The sequence below is a fragment of the Triticum dicoccoides genome, chromosome 3B (assembly GCF_002162155.2).
Source record: "Triticum dicoccoides isolate Atlit2015 ecotype Zavitan chromosome 3B, WEW_v2.0, whole genome shotgun sequence".
In the NCBI taxonomy this organism is placed as follows: Eukaryota; Viridiplantae; Streptophyta; class Magnoliopsida; order Poales; family Poaceae; genus Triticum; species Triticum dicoccoides.
In genome coordinates, this window is record NC_041385.1 from 257,182,806 (window position 1) to 257,205,358 (window position 22,553).

The window sequence follows — 22,553 nt, forward strand, 5'->3', positions numbered from 1 at the left end:
CACAAGTGAGTTGTGGGCGATACAAGTCATACTGCTTACCAGCATGTCATACTTTGGTTCGGCGGTATTGTGAGATGAAGCGGCCCGGACCGACATTACGCGTACGCTTACGCGAGACTGGTTTCACCGTGATGAGCACTTGTGCTTAAAGGTGGCTGGCGGGTGTCTGTCTCTCTCACTTTAGCTGAATCGAGTGTGGCTACGCCCGGTCCTTGCGAAGGTTAAAACAACACTAACTTGACGAACTATCGTTGTGGTTTTGATGCGTAGATAAGAACGGTTCTTGCTAAGCCCGTAGCAGCCACGTAAAATTTGCAACAACAAAGTAGAGGACGTCTAACTTGTTTTTGCAGGGCATGTTGTGATGTGATATGGTCAAGACGTGATGCTATATTTTATTGTATGAGATGATCATGTTTTGTAACCGAAGTTATCGGCAACTGGCAGGAGCCATATGGTTGTCACTTTATTGTATGAAATGCAAACGCCCTGTAATTGCTTTACTTTATCACTAAGCGATAGCGATAGTTGTAGAAGCAATAGATGGCGTAACGACAACGATGCTACGATGGAGATCAAGGTGTCGCGTCAGTGACGATGGTGATCACGACGGTGCTTTGAAGCTGGAGATCACAAGCACAAGATGATGATGGCCATATCATATCACTTATATTGATTGCATGTGATGTTTATCCTTTATGCATCTTATCTTGCTTTGATTGACGGTAGCATTTTAAGATGATCTCTCACTAATTATCAAGAAGTGTTCTCCCTGAGTATGCACCGTTGCGAAAGTTCTTCATGCTGAGACACCACGTGATGATCGGGTGTGATAGGTTCTACGTTCAAATACAACGGGTGTAAAACAGTTGCACACGCGGAATACTCAGGTTAAACTTGACGAGCCTAGCATATACAGATATGGCCTCGGAACACGGAGACCGAAAGGTCGAACGTGAATCATATAGAAGATATGATCAACATAGTGATGTTCACCATTGAAAACTACTCCATCTCACGTGATGATCGGACATGGTTTAGTTGATTTGGATCACGTGATCACTTAGATGACTAGAGAGATGTTTGTCTAAGTGGGAGTTCTTAAGTAATATGATTAATTGAACTTAAATTTATCATGAACTTAGTCCTGGTAGTATTTTGCAAATTATGTTGTAGATCAATAGCTCGTGTTGTTGCTTTCATATGTTTATTTTGATATGTTCCTAGAGAAAATTGTGTTGAAAAATGTTAGTAGCAATGATGCGGATTGGATCCGTGATCTGAGGTTTATCCTCATTGCTGCACAGAAGAATTATGTCCTTAATGCACCACTAGGTGACAGACCTATTGCAGGAGCAGATGCAGACGTTATGAACGTTTGGTAGCTCAATGTGATGACTACTTGATAGTTTAGTGCACCATGCTTAACGGCTTAGAATCGGGACTTCAAAGACGTTTTGAACGTCATGGACCATATGAGATGTTCCAGGAGTTGAAGTTAATATTTCAAGCAAATACCCGAGTTGAGAGATATGAAGTCTCCAACAAGTTCTATAGCTAAAAGATGTAGCAGAATCGCTCAACTAGTGAGCATGTGCTTAGATTGTCTGGGTACTTCAATCGCTTGAATCAAGTGGGAGTTAATCTTCCAGATAAGATAGTGATTGACAGAATTCTCTAGACACCATCACTAAGATACTAGAACTTCGTGATGAACTATAGTATGCAAGGGATGACGAAAACGATTCCCGAGCTCTTCGTGATGTTGAAATCGACGAAGGTAGAAATCAAGAAAGAGCATCAAGTGTTGATGATTGACAAGACCACTAGTTTCAAGAAAAGGGCAAAGGGAAGAAGGGGAACTTCAAGAAGAACAGCAAGCAAGTTGCTGCTCAAGTGAAGAAGCCCAAGTCTGAACCTAAGCCTAAGACTAAGTGATTCTACTGCAAAGGGACTGGTCACTGGAAGTGGAACTACCCCAAGTATTTGGCGGATAAGAAGGATGGCAAAGTGAACATAGGTATATTTGATATACATGTTATTGATGTGTACTTTACTAGTGTTTATAGCAACCCCTTGGTATTTGATACTGGTTTAGTTGCTAAGAGTAGGTACTCGAAACGGGAGTTGCATAATCAACAGAAACTAGTTGAGGGTGAGGTGACGATGTGTGGTGGAAGTAGTTCCAAGATTGATATGATCATCATCGCACACTCCCTATACTTTCGGGATTAGTGTAGAACCTAAATAAGTGTTATTTGGCATTTGCGTTGAGCATGAATATGATTTGATCATGTTTATTGCAATAAGGTTATTCATTTAAAATCAGAGAATAATTGTTGTTCTGTTTAAATGAATAAAACCTTCAATGGTCATACACCCAATGAAAATAGTTTGTTGGATCTCGATCTTAGTGATACACATATTCATAATATTGATGCCAAGAGATGCAAAGTTAATAATGATAGTGCAACTTATTTGTGGCACTGCCGTTTGGGTCATATCGGTGTAAAGCGCATGAAGAAACTCCATGCTGATGGGTTTTTGGAATCACTTGGTTATGAATCATTTGATGCTTGCGAACCGTGCCTTTTGGGCAAGATGACTGAAACTCCGTTCTTCGGAACAATGGAACGAGCTACTGACTTATTAGAAATAATACATACCGATGTATGCGATCCAATGAGTGTTGATGCTCGTGGCAAGTATCGTTATTTTTTGACCTTCACAAGATGATTTGAGCAGATATGGGTATATCTACTTGATGAAACATAAGTCTGAAATAGTTGAAAGGTTCAAAGAATTTCAGAGTGAAGTAGAAAAATCATCATAACAAGAAAATAAAGTTCCTGCGATCTGATCACGGAGATGAATATTTGAGTTACGAGTTTGGTCTTCAATTAAAACAATGTGGAATAGTTTCACAGCTCACGCCACCTGGAACACCACAATGTTATGGTGTGTCCGAACGTCGTAACCGCACTTTATTGGATATGGTGCGATCTATGATGTCTCTTACTGATTTACCAATATTGTTTTGGGGTTATGCATTAGAGACAGCTGCATTCACATTAAAAGGGCACCATCTAAATCCGTTGAGACGACAGCATATGAACTGTGGTTTAGCAAGAAACCCAAGTTGTTGTTTCTTAAAGTTTGGGGCTGCGATGCTTGTGTGAAAAGGTTTCATCCTGATAAGCTCAAACCCAAATTGGAGAAGTGCATCTTCATAGAATACCCAAAGGAAACTGTTGGGTACACCTTCTATCACAGAGCCGAAGGCAAGATATTCATTGCTAAAAATGGATCATTTCTAGAGAAGGAGTTTCTCTCGAAAGAAGTGAGTGGGAGGAAAGTAGAACTTGATGAGGTAACTGTACCTTATCCTGAATTGGAAAATAGTTCATCACTGAAATCAGTTCCAGTGATTCCTACACCAATTAGTGAGGAAGCTAATGATGATGATCATGAAACTTCTGATCAAGTTACTACAGAACCTCGTAGGTCTTCCAGAGTACGGTCCGCACCAGAGTGATACGGTAATCCTGTTCTGAAGGTCATGTTACTAGACCATCATAAACCTACGAACTATGAGGAAGCGATGATGAGCCCAGATTCCGCAAAAAGGTTTGAGGCCATGAAATCTGAGATGAGATCCATGTATGAGAACAAAGTATGGACTTTGGTGGACTTGCCTGATGATCGGCAAGCCATAGAAAATAAATGGATCTTCAAGAGGAAGACGGACGCTGATAGTAGTGTTACTATCTACAAAGCTAGACTTGTCGAAAAAGGTTTTTTGACAAAGTTCAAGGTGTTGAATACAATGAGATTTTCTCACTCGTATCGATGCTTAAAAGTCTGTCCGAATCATGTTAGCAATTGCCACATTTTATGAAATTTGGCAAATGGATGTCAAAACTACATTCCTTAATGGATTTATTAAAGAAGAGTTGTATATGATACAACCAGAAGGTTTTGTCAATCCTAAAGGTGCTAACAAAATGTGCAAGCTCCAGCGATCCATCTATGGACTGGTGCAAGCATCTCAGAGTTGGAATATACGCTTTGATAAGTTGATCAAAGCATATAGTTTTATACAGACTTGCGGTGAAGCCTGTATTTACAAGAAAGTGAGTGGGAGCACTACAACATTTCTGATAAGTATATGTGAATGACATATTGTTGATCGGAAATAATGTAGAATTATTCTGCAAAGCATAAAGGAGTGTTTGAAAGGAGTTTTTTCAAAGAAAGACCTCGACAGAGCTACTTACATATTGAGCATCAAGATCTATTGAGATAGATCAAGACGCTTGATAAGATTTTCAATGAGTACATACCTTGACAAGATTTTGAAGTAGTTCAAAATGGAACAGTCAAAGAAAGAGTTCTTGCCTGTGTTGCAAAGGTATAAAATTGAGTAAGACTCAAATCCCGACCACAACAGAAAATAGAAAAGAGAATGAAAGTCATTCCCTATGCCTCAGTCATAGGTTCTATAAAGTATGTTATGCAATGTATCAGACCTATTGTATACCTTGCTCTGAATTTGGCAAGGGAGTACAATAGTGATCTAGGAGTAGATCACTGAACATTGGTCAAGAATATCCTTAGTGAGGACTAAGGAAATATTTCTCGATTATGGAGGTGATAAAAGAGCCCGTCGTAAAAGTTACATCGCTGCAAGCTTTTACACTCATCCAGATGACTCTAAGTCTCAATCTGGATACATATTGAAAGTGGGAGCAATTAGCTAGGGTAGCTCCATACAGAGCATTGTAGACATAGTATATTTGCAAAATACATACGACTCTAAATGTGACAGACCCGTTGACTAAGCTTCTCTCACGAGCAAAACATGATCACACCTTAGTACTCTTTGGATGTTAATCACATAAGCGATGTGAACTAGATTATTGACTCTAGTAAACCCTTTGGGTGTTGGTCACATGACGATGTGAACTATGGGTGTTAATCATATAGAGATATGAATATTGGTGTTAAATCACATGGCGATGTGAACTAGATTATTGACTCTAGTGCAAGTGGGAGACTGAAGGAAATATGCCCTAGAGGCAATAATAAAGTTATTATTTATTTCCTTATTTCATGATAAATGTTTATTATTCATGCTAGAATTGTATTAACCGGAAACATGATACATGTGTGAATACATAGACAAACATAACGTCACTAGTATGCCTCTACTTGACTAGCTCATTAATCAAAGATGGTTATGTTTCCTAACCATAGACATGTGTTGTCATTTGATTAATGGGATCACATCATTAGGAGAATGATGTGATTGACATGACCCATTCCGTTAGCCTAGCACTTGATCGTTTAGTATATTGCTATTGCTTTCTTCATGACTTATACATGTTCCTGTATCTATGAGATTATGCAACTCCCATTTACCGGAGGAACACTTTGGGTGCTACCAAACGTCACAACGTAACTGGGTGATTATAAAGAAGTACTACAGGTGTCTCCAAAGGTACATGTTGGGTTGGCGCATTTCGAGATTAGGTTTTGTCACTCCGATTGTCGGAGAGGTATCTCTTGGCCCTCTCGGTAATGCACATCACTATAAGCCTTGCAAGCAATGTAGCTAATGAGTTAGTTACGGAATGATGCATTACGTAACGAGTAAAGAGACTTGCCAGTAACGAGATTGAACTAGGTATTGGATACCGACGATCGAATCTCGGGTAAGTAACATACCGATGACAAAGGGAACAATGTATGTTGTTATGCGGTATGACCGATAAAGATCTTTGTAGAATATGTGGGAGCCAATATGGGCATCCAGGTCCCGCTATTGGTTATTGACCAGAAACGTGTCTCGGTCATGTCTACATAGTTCTCGAACCCGTAGGGTCCGCACGCTTAACGTTTCGTTGACGATATAGTATTATATGAGTTATGCATGTTGGTAACCGAATGTTGTTCGGAGTCCCGGATGAGATCATGGACATGACGAGGAACTCCGGAATGGTCCGGAGATAAAGTTTGATATATGGGATAATAGTGTTTGATCTCCGGAAGGGTTCCAAAATTCACCGGAAGGGGTTCCAGATGTTTCCCGAAATGTTTGGGTACGAGAACGCGTTATTTGGGCCAAAGGGGAAAGCCCACAAGGTTTTTGGAAAGCGCAAAAGGAAGTTTTGCGGAGTCCAGGGGCCAGACGCCAGGGTCCCTGGCGTCTGGGTCCAGACGCCGGGAACCCTGGCGTCTGGTCCTGGAGTCCGAGAAGGACTCTTGCCTTTCGGGTGAAACCGACTTTGTGGAGACTTTTACTCCAAGTTTCGACCCCAAGGCTCAACATATAAATAGAGGGGTAGGGCTAGCACCAAAGACACATCAAGAAACACCAAGCCGTGTGCCGGCAACCCTGTCCCCTCTAGTTTATCCTCTGTCATAGCTTTCGTAGTGCTTAGGCGAAGCCCTGCGGAGATTGTTCTTCACCAACACCGTCACCACGCCGTCGTGCTGCCGGAACTCATCTACTACTTCGCCCGTCTTGCTGGATTGAGAAGGCGAGGACGTCATCGAGCTGAACGTGTGCAGAACTCGGAGGTGCCGTGCGTTCGGTACTTGGATCGGTCGGATCGTGAAGATGTACGACTACATCAACCGCGTTGATAAACGCTTCCGCTTAGCGATCTTCAAGGGTATGAAGATACACTCCCCTTCTCGTTGCTATACATCACCATGATCTTGCGTGTGCGTAGGAAATTTTTTGAAATTACTACGTTCCCCAACAATCACATCAATTGAAGACATCATAATAGGCTGCAGAAGTGGACATCCTTAATCTTGTTTAACACCCCTCGGGCCACCTCGCTGTCCTTCCTCTTTTCATAGAGGCCTTGTGGCTGAAAAAGTATAGACCATTTAAAAATGTAATTGGTCAAATGATACGGGATACAACCCTTTATAGTAAGTTCGTTCTGCCAAGTCTGAAAAGCCCAAGCCAAACGAGTGCCAAACGATTCAACATGTTGACCTCGGATATCAGATAGAAGGATAGGAATCTCCTAAGATGATCCGAGGACCCGGGTACATCCAAAGCTTTCCCAAACACAGCTCCAAAGAAATTTGGCCAGAGCCTTCGTGTAATGCATCAGAGGGCCATGGAAATTTTTAGCATAGATATATTTCACCGAGAAGCAAGCCGACGCTTACAGGTCCCTCCCTTTCGTCAATGAGATGAACTTGATTGAGTTCAAAGAGAAGGGATTCTGAAGAGGCCATATCCGTTGCGTTGAAGTTTTCAAGGAAGGGGACGTTGATACCCATGTTGCATCACTTCCTTTACAACAATTTTTGGATTAGAAGCAATTACGAAAAGCTCTGGTATTTGGCATATAGAGGAGTGTTGTGGAGCCATTTGATATCGACCCCCCAGTACAAACCAAGAAATGAGCTCCCACATTAAAAATCTACTTACACTTCTGAATCCCATTCCCAATTTGGGAGATCTAAACGCTTTTATATTTCTTTACAGAGGGAGTACTTTTTTCTTAAGGATTTGGACCTAGAGACTGGTGTCATTTTGAGAGATCTTCCAAATCCATTTGGTTAAGAGGTCTAGGTTCATTTTTTTTGGGTGTTGGAAATCCCCAAGACCAGGAGGGATGGATATATATATCCTCCGCGGATCATGTATTATTTGTATTTGATAGCTGTAACGGCAAATATCAACCATAGGAATGGGAGATTTTCAAAAATTCTTTGGATAAAATGAACTAACTGAAGACAATCTGTTGGAACTGGTTTGATGTTTTTCTGTCATGCTAAGCACCAGAAAGGGGTTTAACCATTTAAAAAAAATACATCTACACAAATCAACCCTATTAGCATCAACTCGCAAAAATAAACATAGGATACATATGTTATGGATGCAATTTGATTGTATTGCAAGGCCCAAGAGGCGGCAAAGAGACAACAACCGCATGAGTAGAGGATCAAGCACAAGTTATGCATGCTAAAAGAAGACCTAGACTCTAAGACCATGTTATGGATGCAACTTGATTGTATTGTAAGGTCTAAGGGGCATATATCTTACAAGGGTTGAGGTGAATTTAATTGTGTTGAGCCTGATATTGATATTACAGGAGAGGAATTTAATTGTGTTGAGCCTGATCCCACTGGCAAAGACGAAAATGGGGATAATACGCATAATAATGTGCATGATACCTCAGATGTGCCATGGGTTGAGGTGCCTTCCCATAGGAAGAGTAAAAGTAGGAGGAGACTCAAAATTTAATCATGATAGGTGTCTTTTGGAATGTCAGAGGACTAAATGGATACTCCAAAAGCACTAGGGTGCGGGAGCTCATTAGAGCACATCACCTTGATTTTATTTGTCTTTCTGAATCAAAAAAAGAAAATTTTACCAGTTCCCAACTAGAGGCCATAGATGTTGGCCTTGAATTTGTGTGGAACTGGCTTCCAGTTGAGAATACTGCTCGAGGGGTGTTGGTGGGTGTGAAAGATGATGTGTTTGAAATTATTAGCTGTGACATTCACATCTTTAATGTTGCTCTTATGCTGAGAAATAAAATAGACAACAACATATGGAGACTAATTTCTATGTATGGTTCTGCTTATGATGCTTTTAAACTGGGCTTTATCCAAGAGCCGCATAGTGTTTTTGATATGTGGGATGGCCCTACTATGATAGGTGGGGATTTTAATCTAGTCAGAGAGGCCTGTGACAAAAATACTGGTGAGATAAACAAGCATTGGGCAGATCTCTTTAATGACTGGATTAATAAATTTGGCCTTATTGAGCTCAAAAACTCAGGGAGGAAATTTACTTGGGGTAACAACCAAGATTCTGTAGTTATGGCCACTTTAGATAGAGTCTTCATTACCGTGGAATGGGAGAGCTTACATCCTAATATTCAGGTGAAAGCTCTGCCTAGAGTGGCTAGTGATCACACTCCCCTGGTGGTTGATACTTGTGCCATTATGATTCCTAAAAACAAAATGTTCAGGTTTGAGAAATGGTGCCTTGAGGTGGAAGGTTTCAGGGAAGTGGTGATCAAAGCTTGGAATACTGAGTGTCATTTAGTTAAAGCTATTGATGTTTGGCAGTTCAAAATTAGGATTACTAGAAATGCTATTAAAGGGTGGTGCATCAATTATGAGGCTGCCCAAAATAGACAGAAGCAATCTCTAATTGCTGAATATAACTGCCTTGATATTATTGCAGAATCCCAACCTATTTCCCCTAACTCCAGGAATAAAATTAAATCTATTTCAGGTGAGCTGAATGATATCTGGACCAGGGAGGAGATCAAAGCCAAGCAGAGATCCAGAGAGAGGGACATCTTGGAGGGAGAACATAATACTGGATACTTCAAGGCCATTGCTGACCAGGAAAGGAGAAAGAAACAAGTACTGATGCTGGAAGGAGAAAATGGTCCTGTGAGTAATTCTAAAGTTATTCTAGATGTTGCTGTTAAATTTTATAAGAAATTATTTGGATACCAAGATAAAACTGACATCACCTTAGAAGATGACTTTTGGGGTGATGCTAGTAATGTTACTAGTGCTCAAAATGATATTCTTAACACCCCTTTTACTGAGCAAGAAATTAAGGAGGCAGTCTTTGGCTCTTATGCTGAGGGGGCTCCTGGACCTGATGGGTTCCCTTTTTTGTTTTACCAGCAAGTTTGGGATGTTATTAAGAATGATTTTTTTGCTCTGTTTAGAGATTGGGAGAAAGGTGAGCTAGATTTATTTAGACTCAACTTCTCTCTACTTACCCTAGTTCCTAAGGAGGTGGATGCTGTCAAACTTGAAAAGTTTAGACCCTTGGCTATGACTAATTGCAGATTTAAAAAAAATTCCAAGTGTGTCACCAATAAGTTTGGCCCCATCTGTAATGAATTGATTTCCCCTAACCAAACTGCTTTTATAAAAGGCAGGTTTATTGTGGAAAGCATTGTAGCTGCACATGAAATAATCCATGTTGTTCATGCTAGGAAAATGTCTGGTTTTGATTTCAAACTTGACTATGAGAAAGCTTATGACATGGTAAATAGAGAGTTTCTAGTAGATATGTTGTCCACAAGGGGCTTTAGCCCTGACTGGATCAATAAAATTAAGTCTTTGTTATATAATGGATTTGTTGGTGCCGGGTTAAATGATATGAACAGTGACTTTTTCTTGACTGGTAAGGGAGTAAGGCAGGGGGACCCTGCTCCACCCCTACTGTTTAATCTTGTAGCAGATGGCTTCACTAGAATACTAGACAAGGCATCTTCTAACAAATTTATTGAGGGGTTTTTCCTCCCTCTAATCCTGCTGGAGTAATCAGCCTGCAATATGCAGATGATACTCTACTGTTTCTAGGCAATAGTTTAGAGCATGCTAAAAACCTAAAGTGGCTATTATCTTGTTTTGAACAGATTTCTGGCTTGAGGATCAACTTCCATAAATGTGATTTGGTCCCCATTAATATTAATTCTGATAGGGCTAATATTTTTGCCCAAGTCATGGGTTGTAAGCTGGGAAGTTTTCCCGTTAGATACCTTGGAGCTCCACTTCACTACAATAAACTTAGGAAAGAAGATCTTCAGCTTGTGGTTGACAAAATTATTAAAAGAGGGGCAGGCTGGAGAGGGAGGCTCTTGTCCTTTGGCAAGAGATTAATATTAGTACAATCCTGCCTGGCTAGTATCCCTTCATATTTGATGGGGATAATTAAATTCCCTAAATGGGCTATAGCCCTGATTAATTCTCAACTGGCTCACTATCTCTGGGATGATTATGAGGGGCATTTTAAATACCACCTTGCTAATTGGGGGTCCCTGGCCACTAAAAAGAATTTTTTTTGGGGGGGGGTCTAGGGATAACTAATTTGGCAGATTTTAATCTTTGCCTTCTTGCTTCCTGGGGCAAAAGATATATCCTAGATGAGGGTAAGATCTGGAAGAATATAGTTGACCATAAATATAATATTCATAATCCTAATATTTTTGCCTGCTCTAGTGTTGGAGCCTCACCCTTCTGGAAAGGAATACTCTGGGCTATTAAGGCCACTAAATTTGGGTATGCCTAGAAGGTGGGTAATGGCAAGAGTATTAGATTTTGGGAAGATTGCTGGTGTGGTGAGACTAATCTTGCTACTCAGTACTAGGGGCTTTACTCCATTGCCGTGGACCAGCATGCTACCATTGATGAGGTTTGGGATGGGGTCAACCTCAAGATTAATTTCAGGAGATGTTTCTCCTCCAGCATGATGATTGACTGGAATAATCTTTTTGAGGAGACTAAAACTCTAGTTCTGATTGACAGACCTGATACCCTTGTATGGAAATACGAGACAAAGGGACTGTACACAGTAAAATCCTTTTACAATGTTGTTAATTTTAGGGGATCCTCCCTGGGAATATTCCTGTGGTGTGGAAAATAAAAATACCTCCTAGAATTCAAATTTTTATCTGGTTGATTGCAAAAAATAAACTCTTAACTAGAGACAACCTTTGCAAGAGACAACATGTTCCAGATATAACTTGCCTTTTTTGTTCTGAACATGAGTCTTCTTGCCATTTATTCTTTTCTTGTGTTGCTGAACTTTGGAGAGTAGTTAGGGAAGCGGCCAATATTGATATTTGTGATAATATCCACAATATGCTTGAATGCTGGGTCAGCAAACCTAACACTGCAGCTGCCTTTGTGCAAGCTGCGGCCCTGTGGGCTCTCTGGAAAAGCAGGAATGACATGTGTTTTAATCGATTGATTTGGATGGGTATGCAGGTGATCGTGAGGAAGACTGCAAAAAACCTATCCTTATGGGAGGTGGTCTGGCCAGATGCTGCCAAGCCGGAGCTAAAAGAGATCGTGTGGAAGCTGCAGCAAATGGCAAGAAACCCCCCCATCCCTCCTATGGCCAGATCCAGGTCGATTGGGGGAAGATATGGGGGAGAATTCTCTGGGAGCGATCTGATCATGCTTTGATATACCTGGCGCCGTGGCGATCTCCAATGCAAAAAGCATGAAGTGGCGACTAAGGGCTAGAGCTCCGTCCTGTTTTATCTTAGCTTCTTTCAGTTTTAGCCTTTTTTATCGTCGAGTTTTATCTTAGCTTCTTTCAGTTTTAGCCTTTTTTATCGTCGAGGGGAGTTTTCCCCGGCGGGCATGTTGCTCTTTAGTTTCCTAAGCTTTTAATAAGCTTTGTAATACTTTAACTGATACATGACCGTGTTCTGCTGGGTTTCATTGTTAATGCAATGGAGCCGGGGCTAGGCCCTTTTTCTCTAAAAAAAATATATCTTACAGAAGACTTGGGTACAAGGAAAGGAAACATAACGGAATAGGATTCCTAAACCTAATATTTCGTATACTCCTTAACAACATAGAGTAAACAAGACTGAGCACAGGACTAGGCAAAACCACTCCCATTTTATTTCCCTACCTTTACAAAATAATAATAATACAACCCATATAATTCATCTGATGAAGCATGGCATAGACATGTTCTTATACAAGTTACACCACTAGAAGTTCTCCTTGTGAAACTCAAACTTTGTGTTTGTCTTGTGGGTGAAATCTGCCGACAACTGCCGCAGCTGTGGCACAAGAACAGGCTCACCACAATAGAAAACCCCTGAAACAAAATTAAAGGTTAGCAGATGATGATGGTAATTACCCACATTTGTAGTAGCAGATCGATGTGAGAATGGAAGGAAGACAGACCGACGCGCTGATTCTCATGGTTGACCGCGACACGCTTGAAGACGCTTCGCCAATTAGGTCGGGCAAAGTGAGTCTTGACACTGGTTCCGGACAAGATATCAACTCCCTTCTTTGCATGCTGGAGTTCTTGGAGCATGACAATGAGCGCGGAACGAGCATCGCCCTCTTGATACACACTCGAGCAATGGTTGTGAAGCTCGATCACTTGATCCTTGTCCTTCTCAGCCACCTCGTTCATCACCCCTCTGAACCATTCAAAGGAGCCCTCCTCCCTTGTGACCCAGTAGAAGTAGGCCCTCTTCGTCATAAATTGTCTCTTCTTTGCCTTACCAGTGCCCCCCGGCTCTGCTCCACCAACCGATCCCCCAGGCTGGATGTGGTTAAGCACATCCTTCACAATGCTGATCAAAGGGGTGGCTCCAATGCCAAGTCCAATGAGGAGTAGCACATCGTATTCCCGGTAATCTTGTGCTGGAGCACCATATGGTCCATCAATCAAAAGTTTAGGGAATCTTGTACATGTCAAACAAAGTTGTTTAGGGTCAGACAGGAGTTTGCAATATATTGTGCCGTAATACATTTTTGAAAAAGCTGAAGAAGTTCCTTTTCACCTTGCATTGCTGTCAGTGATTCCCCTGGAGAGGTCAGCTCTAAGGAGTCCACTTTCTCCTTCAGCTGGAGGCCGACACGCCTGGTTTATAGTTACGGTTGTTATTGTTTACTTGGACAAACTTCCAATAGGATGTGATCACTGGATGAACCGAAAGCCAAGAGAAGCTGATTTACCTCAGAGAAGACTGTCCTAAGCCGAGAAGTCCAATCACCCCTTGTGCGGATGTGGACACTGAGGTAATTATCTCCTGGTGCCGATGTAATCGAAAACGGATGCCTGTGATGGAACAAATTTTCCGTACTATTAGTCATCTGCTGATTTCATAATAAAATTAACGCAACTGTTTCTCAAAGGTTGTAACGTAGGCACCATTCATATGGAGATACAGCTCTGCAATTTATGAAGATGTACTGCCCACTCCGGTATCTAAAACCAGTTGGCTTGGACATATAAAGAGCCAACACATGCCCAGGATATACCGCAACCTGTTGAAGACACAAAAGTTGAAAGCTTATTTCTGTTCACAATACATCTCCCATATTAAATGGGTTAGTATTTATTAAGACCCACTACATTTACAAGAAAAGTAGTTGCCTATCGGATTGTTTAAGGTCAAAAAGACAAATAAGGAAAAACTATATGAAAGGGGCTGTTTAATAGTGGTACCTTCTGAATCTTAACTGCATCATGGCTCCTAAATAACCGAACAATGCGCTCGCATGAATATAAGAAGACAGGATAAGCGATGTACATCCATGTCTGATAACAGCAGGAAACTATCAATAAGTATCAATATTGACCATTGCATTTTTTAGTGGCATTAGGGTATAGGCTTTTACCGATTTCTTGTACCACTCCTTCGTCAGATACAAACTTGTTCCATGGACGATGAGCAGTGCATACACAATAGCAAATAGGTGGTGTGTAAACCAAAAGGCATTGAAACCAGTCATCTTCTTGAGTGGATTAGTGTCCTTGAGCTTGTTACGTCGGAACCATGGCTGGGCTAATACAAAAGCTATTGACATGAGCACTACCATGACAATACCTGTCCACCCTGCAGTTCCTTTTACAAACCACCAGTAGTTTGGTGGCCTTTTGTCCCCAAAGAAAGGCTTCATTGGTTCATATTTTGCATCACTTGCATGGAGCAAGAGAGGAAAATCACATGTCAGATGAGCACCTGCATGCAGAGCAACACCAACTGCAACACCCGCTGCTATTACCTGCACAATAAAATATCGTACCGAGGATTATGTTGGTCACAATTTACTTAGTGCTAAATTATCTATGAGACATCGTCAACAGGTTACTCTCATTGGCTCATTGATAAGAAATTGTGTGATCGCATGCAATGGAAAGCTTCACGATGCGAAAAATCCATTTGTGTTCCATAATGACTGAACGGTGGACAATATCCTAATCCAGTCAGGACTCCCAGAGTCCAGAGATAAGAGGATTTTGCAACCATACTATGGCCAGGATTGCTACCCTCTCTTTCGAGGTCATGGAGAAATATGTAATAACATTAGTTGTGCCAGTGCAAACGCAATCAACACAAAGCAAGGTAGGAGCAATTAGAGGTGTTTGAGAGGATTAGAGGTTAGTTTTTTGCTTTACATGAAACAGTACATTTCATACTGCATGCATTAAAAAAACAGATATCTATAGGCAAGAAAAGTGGAAAACAAACTAGACAAAGTTATCTCAGGGTATAATAGTAGGTTCTTGTATAAGAAAGGATCCAATGGTCCTAAATGGTTCGAAAGGATTGTATGAGAACAAAAATCCCTTCAACTCTTTCGAGGTCGTATGTAAGGCAAATGTGTGACCTGCAAAATCTTCTCTCATCATGAACATTTCATCATGTTTCTCTTCAGTGGGGGACATCAAAAGTGCGGAGCATGGGTCAAACTCCGAGGCGCTCCTCGCGCCGCCTCCTCCAAGGTGACCGGGGGCGCTAACCCTAGCCAGCGCCGCCATCACCTCTTCCATCCTCCCCTCTCACCTCGTCATCCCTAGAGGTGGCCGCCAGAAAAGCCCGTGCGCCGCCACTGACGGGGACGGAGGGGATCTCACGTCCCGCGACGGTCGCTTGGCTTGCCTAGAGGGACTGTCGCTTGGCTGCCTAGAGGGGTTGTACACGGTGGCGCGAGATCTTTCGCCGGCGGATGCTCCTCCCGCCAGCGCGGCGACACTCCGTTGACAACGTGGGGATGACGGACTCGGCCGGGATGTGATCTACCATGCAATGGCCCCGGAACGGCGTTCCGGTCACAACAGCGGTGGTAGCCCGTCTGTCAGGGATGATGGGCCAGGAGGCGGCTGTGTGCTCCTCCATACGGATCTGGGTCGTGAGACTTGCCGGTCCTCGATACGGTTGGAAATGGAGGTGGCGATTCAGATCGGGAGAAATCCCTAGGCAACACCGGTCGGCCACGATGGCGGTGACGCCCGTGGGCATAGTCTTTTCTCCATGGATGCGTTCATTCGATCTGCTCTACCTCCACCATGCTATTTGTCTTCCGGGTGAAAACCCTAACTGCAGTGGGCGGCGACGGGGCCTTCGGCGTTGTTCCCTTCTTGAAGGCGCTGCCTTGGGAGATAGTTGGCTGGTGGACACTGCTGGTGTTGGCGGTGATCTGGATCAGGAGGTGGCGCGGTGTGGCATTTACCTTGTCGGCAACGGCGGGTCTCGGCGGCATGGCACAGCGGGGTCTCGGCATTGGACGTGTGTTGATGGACGCGCGCAAGGTGGTGGCGCTATCTCTTTTTTGGAAAAGGAGGTTAAGACCCCCGGCCTCTGCATCAATCGATGCATACGGCCATCTTTATTTATTATTCAACATAGGTCTAACAAGAACATACATCAAGCCACCCAAAGTCACCACTCACACCTACAAAACACGATAATGTGGAGTGCTCTCACTCCCCATATCTAAAACCGGTGCCGTCGCCGATCCATCCACATAACGTATCAGAACCCACAGCCGGTGCAGCAGACCTAAAGCGTACACCACATGCACACGTTTTAGACGCCGCCATCATCATTGAACCGCTGACCCATCTTCAGGAGAGAGATCCGCATCATCCTTGCCGGTCGTCCATCCGTCGATGCCACCATGGCGCCCAATGGCGCCACCGCCCCGCGCTCGTCTGTCCAGACGCGAAGATTCTGGAAGATATGTCGTGCGTGCACCTGCCGACCAGGCATGACACAGCGTAGCACCTGTTGGCCAGGCATGACTTGACATCTCCATCGAAAGCTCCGTGCAAGACGGAGCCGCTCCACCTCCTGCCTCTGTCTTCCAGCTCTATTCCACAAATGATGCTCCCAAGAGAGAAAACGATACCGCAGTACCGCCATCGTCCGATCTGGAAGACCAGATCCTAGGGTTTCCCTCAAGAGCAGCACGAGTGGGTCGACAGTAGTTACACGATGATGCCTTCATCAAGGTAACGACGCAGAACACCGCCATCGCCTGCCATCGGCTCGGTTTTCACCGGCAACTATGTCTTCCCGACTCGCTGCCGGAACTAGATGGCGAATCTCGAGATTTAATCATCTAGCCTCAGGCCGACCACCCCCGGCGGAGGAGATGGCCACCACCGCCAGGCGGCACCAGCCAGATCAGGTCTGACCGGAGGCGCCGCTGACAAGTCAACCATGGCCACATCCCTTCCTGAGATCCGCCCTTCCCATGAAGTCGCCGGAGCAGCGCCGAACCGCCGGGAAAGACGAAGATCGAAGGGCGATCTCGCGCCAACGGCCCCTCTAGACCGCGGGGCTGCAGCCTAGATCCCTGCCGTCCCCATCACCGGCGGCGCCCGGGCTTCGCCGGCGCACGTCTCTGGGGACGGCGAGGTGGAGGAGAGGGGAGGGGGCGGCGGCCGGGGCGCTGGGGTTGGCCCCCTGATCGCCCTAGAGGGAGCGATACGAGGGAGCCCTGGGAGCGATCAGATCTGAGCGGCGGCCGGTCGTCTTAAAATTGGGGGAGAATTTCACTTCCCCGGCCTCTGCACCAACTAGGGATGCATAAGGCCTTTTAAGTATGAGTACTAGGATTTTTAAACTCAATTACGCACCGAGCCTAGTCCTCAATAAATGCGTGAGTACCAGGAAAGCCTGGTCCTCAAGAATAATAAGGAACCTAAATTCGCCTCCGTGAGGATTTAAACCCAGGTGTTGGGTTTGTACATCCACTCCCCCAACCAGTTGAGCTAGGCTCACTGGCGTTGTGGTGGCGTCTGACGGCAGTCGGGCCTGCCAAGGTCAATGCGTTGATCTTTCCTAAAGTTGGAACGGCGGATTCTGGAGCATGCGCATGCAGTGCACGTTGAGGGTCCGCTATACCAGTTGGTGCTCTCGGCTTGCCGTTGGACGGCTTGGTGACGGCTTGGTGAGGCCACCGGATTAGATGGTGTGCGTTGATGCGTGGCCAGGGCACATCATCAAACTAGTAGGTGTGGCGACATAGATTGCTAGGAAGGTGACTTTGGATTGATACATGTATTTGTTTTGTCAGACTCTGTTAAATAATATAATAAAGATGGTTGTGTGCATCGCTCGATGCAGAGGCCCGAAAAAACCATTCTCGTTTCGAGCTCTCTCTCTCTCTCTAATTTGTTCTTTGATAGTAAATGTGCTCTTACCACATCTCACATTCTCACTATACAATATCAGATCGAGAGATTTTCGCACATAAGAACAGGTACATAATATTAACATTACCTTATGGAAGTTTATGTTGTCATTGAAGGGTACAACAGCTCCAATCTTTGTCTTTGATCGAATCCATGTGATTGTATTACGGCAGACAGGAAGAAGGACCAGGGCCATATTGAATTTCAGGGTCTCTGCGGCACCCTTTGCAGTGGCCACACAGTAGCCCATGATGTGAAATACAGCCCTGTTACGATACTGGATGAACTTCCAAATGAAAAGGGCGATGCAGATTGAAATCCAGAGAGTCATGACCCATATGCGCTTCCAGTTTTCCTCAACAAAGTACAAAAACTCCTGCCAGTGGCGGCGAAGTGGACTCGTGTCATTGCTAGGTGCGAGCTTCATGCTAAGAGCTTTGCTAAGTTTCGAGCTGTGGGTGGTCGTTGATCTTGCAACAGCTTCAGATGGTGACTGCAGTAAGAGTGCCTCCAAGTCCTCGAGCTGTTAATGTTTAGAGTGGTTAGGAAAAAACTGTGCCGCAGTTCTCAACTGTTAGTTTATTGGACATACCTCTATGTAGCCCAAGTTGTTTGGGTCAAGCTCTTCCATAATAAGTGCTGTGTACTCATCAGCTCGCTCTTTGATCTTGGAAAGTTTATTTGCTGATGCACTAAGCGCAATAATCTGCGAAAGCATGTTATCATTTACTTAATGCCTCAAATTTACACCCTGAGGACATTAAGACTAGATCTTTCAGTTTGGGGTCTTCCTACTAACCTCCTTAACCTCCTCTGAGGTGATTCTTCCATCAGCATTTTTGTCAACCCTGAACAAAGAGGTCAAGACATGTTAAAGTGCTATATTAATTAAACGACCAACAAAAAAGCAAAACTAAGATTTTATCGATAAAGGGAGTTTTCACTGACTCAACAAGTCGCATCAAGGCAATAGAACCAGAAAGAGTTCACACTCAGCCTCTGGATAACAAAATGCATACATCCCACAGACAGTACTTGAAAATCTTTGTAAGAGCAGTCTGGAATAAAAGGAAAACGCAACCTATGGTGATTGAGGATCGATCCGAAATCATAACTAAATAAGTTGTTACGATAGTTTTACTTCAAAATCGCAGTAAATGGTGTTAAGTATTTTGAAGTGAAATTTGGACTAATTCATCCCATAAGAGTGCATCATCTATCAAGAATGGAACCATGACAAAACAAGTAAATTATTAAGCACAAACTAACATGTCAAAGAACGTTTGGAGTCGGTTGTCGAAACCCTGATCACTCAGTTGCTCCCAGAAATCTTTCAGCTCCTCCTTAGTCAGCACTTGCTTCACCATTCCTCTCTTCCTCGCTAACGAGTCGAACATTTGCATCGCAAACTCGTCTGACCCTTCCATCCCTGCACAATCAAAAGCAGCAATATTTGAATTACCATTCTTTCAAATACTTGCCTATATTCACTGAAACTGTTTTCAGTTACCAATGCATTTCCCAAATCTTGAACGGAGTAGCATGCCATCAACCTGTAGGTGATTGAACCGTTTCTCCACGGCAGTCCAGCCGTCATTGCCAACTTTGGCAGTCACAAACTGCAAGCCTTTGAGTGCCACTGCAGCACTACTCTTGCTTCGGTCATATCTCTTCCTCACGGTCTTCGGTGCAGGCGACGGTGGCACCTTCTTGCTCGGATTCGTCAGCTTTAGCCCGTTCGTCACCTGTCTCAGTTTCGATGACAGCTTGCCGCCCCTTGATGAGGAAGGTGACACCAGTGCACCGCTGTGTGCTGAGCCACTATCGTCAACTGGCCTGACATCTTGGATTGACACTGAATCGCGTTGTATGTCAAGGGTAATCTCAACAACCCCGTCGTCGTCGTCTTTGAACCTGGTGGTCTTTGTGGCCCTGTGGCTTGAACCTTCTAAATTTCCACTGTTTGGGATTGATGTCGCAGTATTGTCTTGTGGCCTTCTTGAACTATCAGAATCGGTGACTACCGTGCCAGCTTCAATATCAGGCATCTCCATCTTTATTTACCTCTCAGGGCAATTTCTCCTTGTCTCTGCTGAAAGGACAGCAATCAAGTTACTGCCTTTTTCGGCGAAACAAACTTACAGAACATGCATTTCCTGTTCTATCCACAAATAGAAAGGTAAAAAAGAAAAATCGTGATGGATACAAATCAGCGGGAAGGAAAGTAAAATCACAGATTCACAGTTTGCTCAGACAGACTGAATTATTTACAATTCAGTTATAGGATACATAAAAAAACAGGAATATTATTATATATAACCTAAAAGAGGAGAGCAGAACGTTGGATCTCTCTTTCTATAACAAGAAATTGACGGCACACTTGTTACGGTAACAGAAAAGGAGGAAGGAATTTGGAACTTTTAAAAGATACTAACGGAAACCAATCAGACGAAATAACTTCCAACTGGGATTAACACCGAAGCCCCCATCCAGCTGCTCAGATCTAGAAACCATGTGCCACAAAGGGAGATAGAAAAATGGGCAAGAAACAGAGGAACATTCCTAGGAGGGGAGTGAAGCATCATCCACTGAAGAGTCAACCGAAATTTGACCACGCTGACTGAACCGGAAATTTGCCAGAAAAGGAGAACCAAACAGACACCGAGAATCAAGCACACTCGTTCTTTTGAAAACTCGGAGGGGGAAAGAGATTCTACGAACCTTAAACCCGAGAGAGATTTCCGCCACTGATTGGAACCCGGAGCATTTCTCGAAATTCCACCGCAAGAAAAGAGAGTCCACCGCAAACAAACTGCGCAGGCGCAAACCCTAATGAACACGCACCAGAGCTTTCTGGAACCTAAACGCACTAGAGAAGGAGAAAGCGGCAACCAATCTTGCGCAAACAGGTGGCTTTTGCCTGCCTGGTACTGCTGTCTAGCACTCGTGCTCCTACTCCTCCAATGCGACGCGCACCAAATGACACCAGTCCAGTCGCTTCACAAAACAACAAGGAGGAGAGTGCTGGTGGCAGGCAGCAAGGATGATGAGTCTGTAGCGCTACTGTGTGTGCGTGGGTGGGAGAGAGGTTGGAGGCGTGGACAGCTTGACACACCTACGCTGATGGCGGCTCAATGGTTGTTGTCCAGGGTCCACAACGCAACCACCTGCTCTTGCCCCGGCACTTATCTCCATTGCGTCAACCTTGAACCTTATTTAAACTTTTTTAAACGTGTATAAAGTGGAAAGCACCTCCCAATTTATTTTCGAGCACTAAAAAAGTTTATCTTCTTTGACAGCGATATTAATAGAATAAACAATACGGAGTGGATGTTCGTGAGTATGTCAATTTGACCGTTTTGTAGAAAGCTTTCATAGGGCGATAGATGGGAAAAAAGGCAGTTGCCGACGGTGCAGGTTCCAGTGGCGCTGCCTGGACGAGAGGGGCTAGGGGGCTAAATTTCGTGTTTTCACCCTTTTCGCGTACTTTAGCATGATCTAACCCTGGTCTGATATTTTCGCGATTTGACCCTTTCAGCTACCACTGCCAGCCCCGGTGGTAGCGTTACACAGGCTACCGCCGACCGCCCTGACGGTAGGTGCCCTTGACGGCCGTTAATGGCCGTTGACGTGCCAAAGGGACCTACCGCCGCCCCTTTGGCGGTAGGCTTAAACAGCCTACCGTCAGGGACCCTGGCGGTAGGGTCCTGGATAAGGTTGTGAGGGGTGGGGGAGGGGGTTGTGCTCCCCCACCCACTCATTCACCCACCATTCCCCATTCTCACTCTTTCGAGCTAAAGGCCTCTTCTCCTCACACAAGGCATCTCAAATCTCACTCATTTGCTTGAGATTTTTCGGTGGATCCAGAGAACTTTCATCACCCAAGGTACCTCCCTCATTCCCCTTCATTTGGTTGGTTGGAATCATGTTTTTTGCTCATTTTGTTGCAATCCCTAGTTCATGATTTTGTTGTGGTGAAATCAATGTATATGATGCATTTAGGGTAATGTTTGTGCTTTGACAATGTACAGACGTGCTCTCGCAAGGCAAATTGCATTGTGCGGAACAACGGATGAAGTGCATGAGATGGACTACCCTGGCCAGATCATTGACTGGCTAGTTAGGCAACCATCATCGGCGATAGCTAGTCGAGCTTCTCGTTGGGCTTGGGTCCGTGAAAGAAATGATGTCATTTGTCGCAACCTGGGGACGTAGTGTCATTTGGACTATAATGGCATGTACCCTTACCATTTGTGTAACCTATGGCATTTGAACTTCTACTTATGTTATGTAAGCTATGTCATTTGAATTCGTTCTTATGTTATGTACCTTATGTCATTTGGACCCATGAGAAGTTTGTGTCTTAGGTCATTCTAAATAAGCTATGTTTTGTGTTTGTATTATATCATTCGATTTAAGTTTTGTTTTGTTCAATTTCCTATAGCATGGAAAAAGGACCCCGACGGTGCAGATAGCATATGAGAAGTGTGAAGGAGAACGACGTCGTAGGATGATGATGAAGCTTAAAAAATGGATTAAGAGTTGTGAAGAGGCAAACGCAGCTATGTGTGATTTCAAC

At 43.8% G+C, this 22,553-nt stretch overlaps 1 protein-coding gene across 2 annotated transcripts; it reads right to left on the reverse strand.

Moving 5' to 3' along the window:
• Nucleotides 1–12,404: 12,404 nt before the first annotated feature.
• LOC119275807 (respiratory burst oxidase homolog protein B-like) lies at nucleotides 12,405–21,078 on the reverse strand. 2 transcript variants are annotated; one of them, XM_037556727.1, is made up of 13 exons: nucleotides 20,696–21,078; nucleotides 19,485–20,063; nucleotides 19,244–19,403; nucleotides 18,774–18,822; nucleotides 18,567–18,680; nucleotides 18,063–18,497; nucleotides 14,170–14,556; nucleotides 13,997–14,089; nucleotides 13,700–13,815; nucleotides 13,504–13,606; nucleotides 13,329–13,408; nucleotides 12,718–13,229; nucleotides 12,405–12,628 (listed from the first exon to the last, which is right to left on the reverse strand). In XM_037556727.1, the coding sequence occupies exons 2-13, from the start codon at nucleotides 20,026–20,028 to the stop codon at nucleotides 12,519–12,521; spliced, it is 2,703 nt and encodes a 900-aa protein (XP_037412624.1). In that variant the 5' UTR covers nucleotides 20,029–20,063; nucleotides 20,696–21,078; the 3' UTR covers nucleotides 12,405–12,518. The 2 variants fall into 2 exon arrangements, with proteins under 2 accessions (XP_037412624.1, XP_037412623.1); XM_037556726.1 differs by having other exon boundaries at nucleotides 19,485–20,066.
• Nucleotides 21,079–22,553: the final 1,475 nt, after the last annotated feature.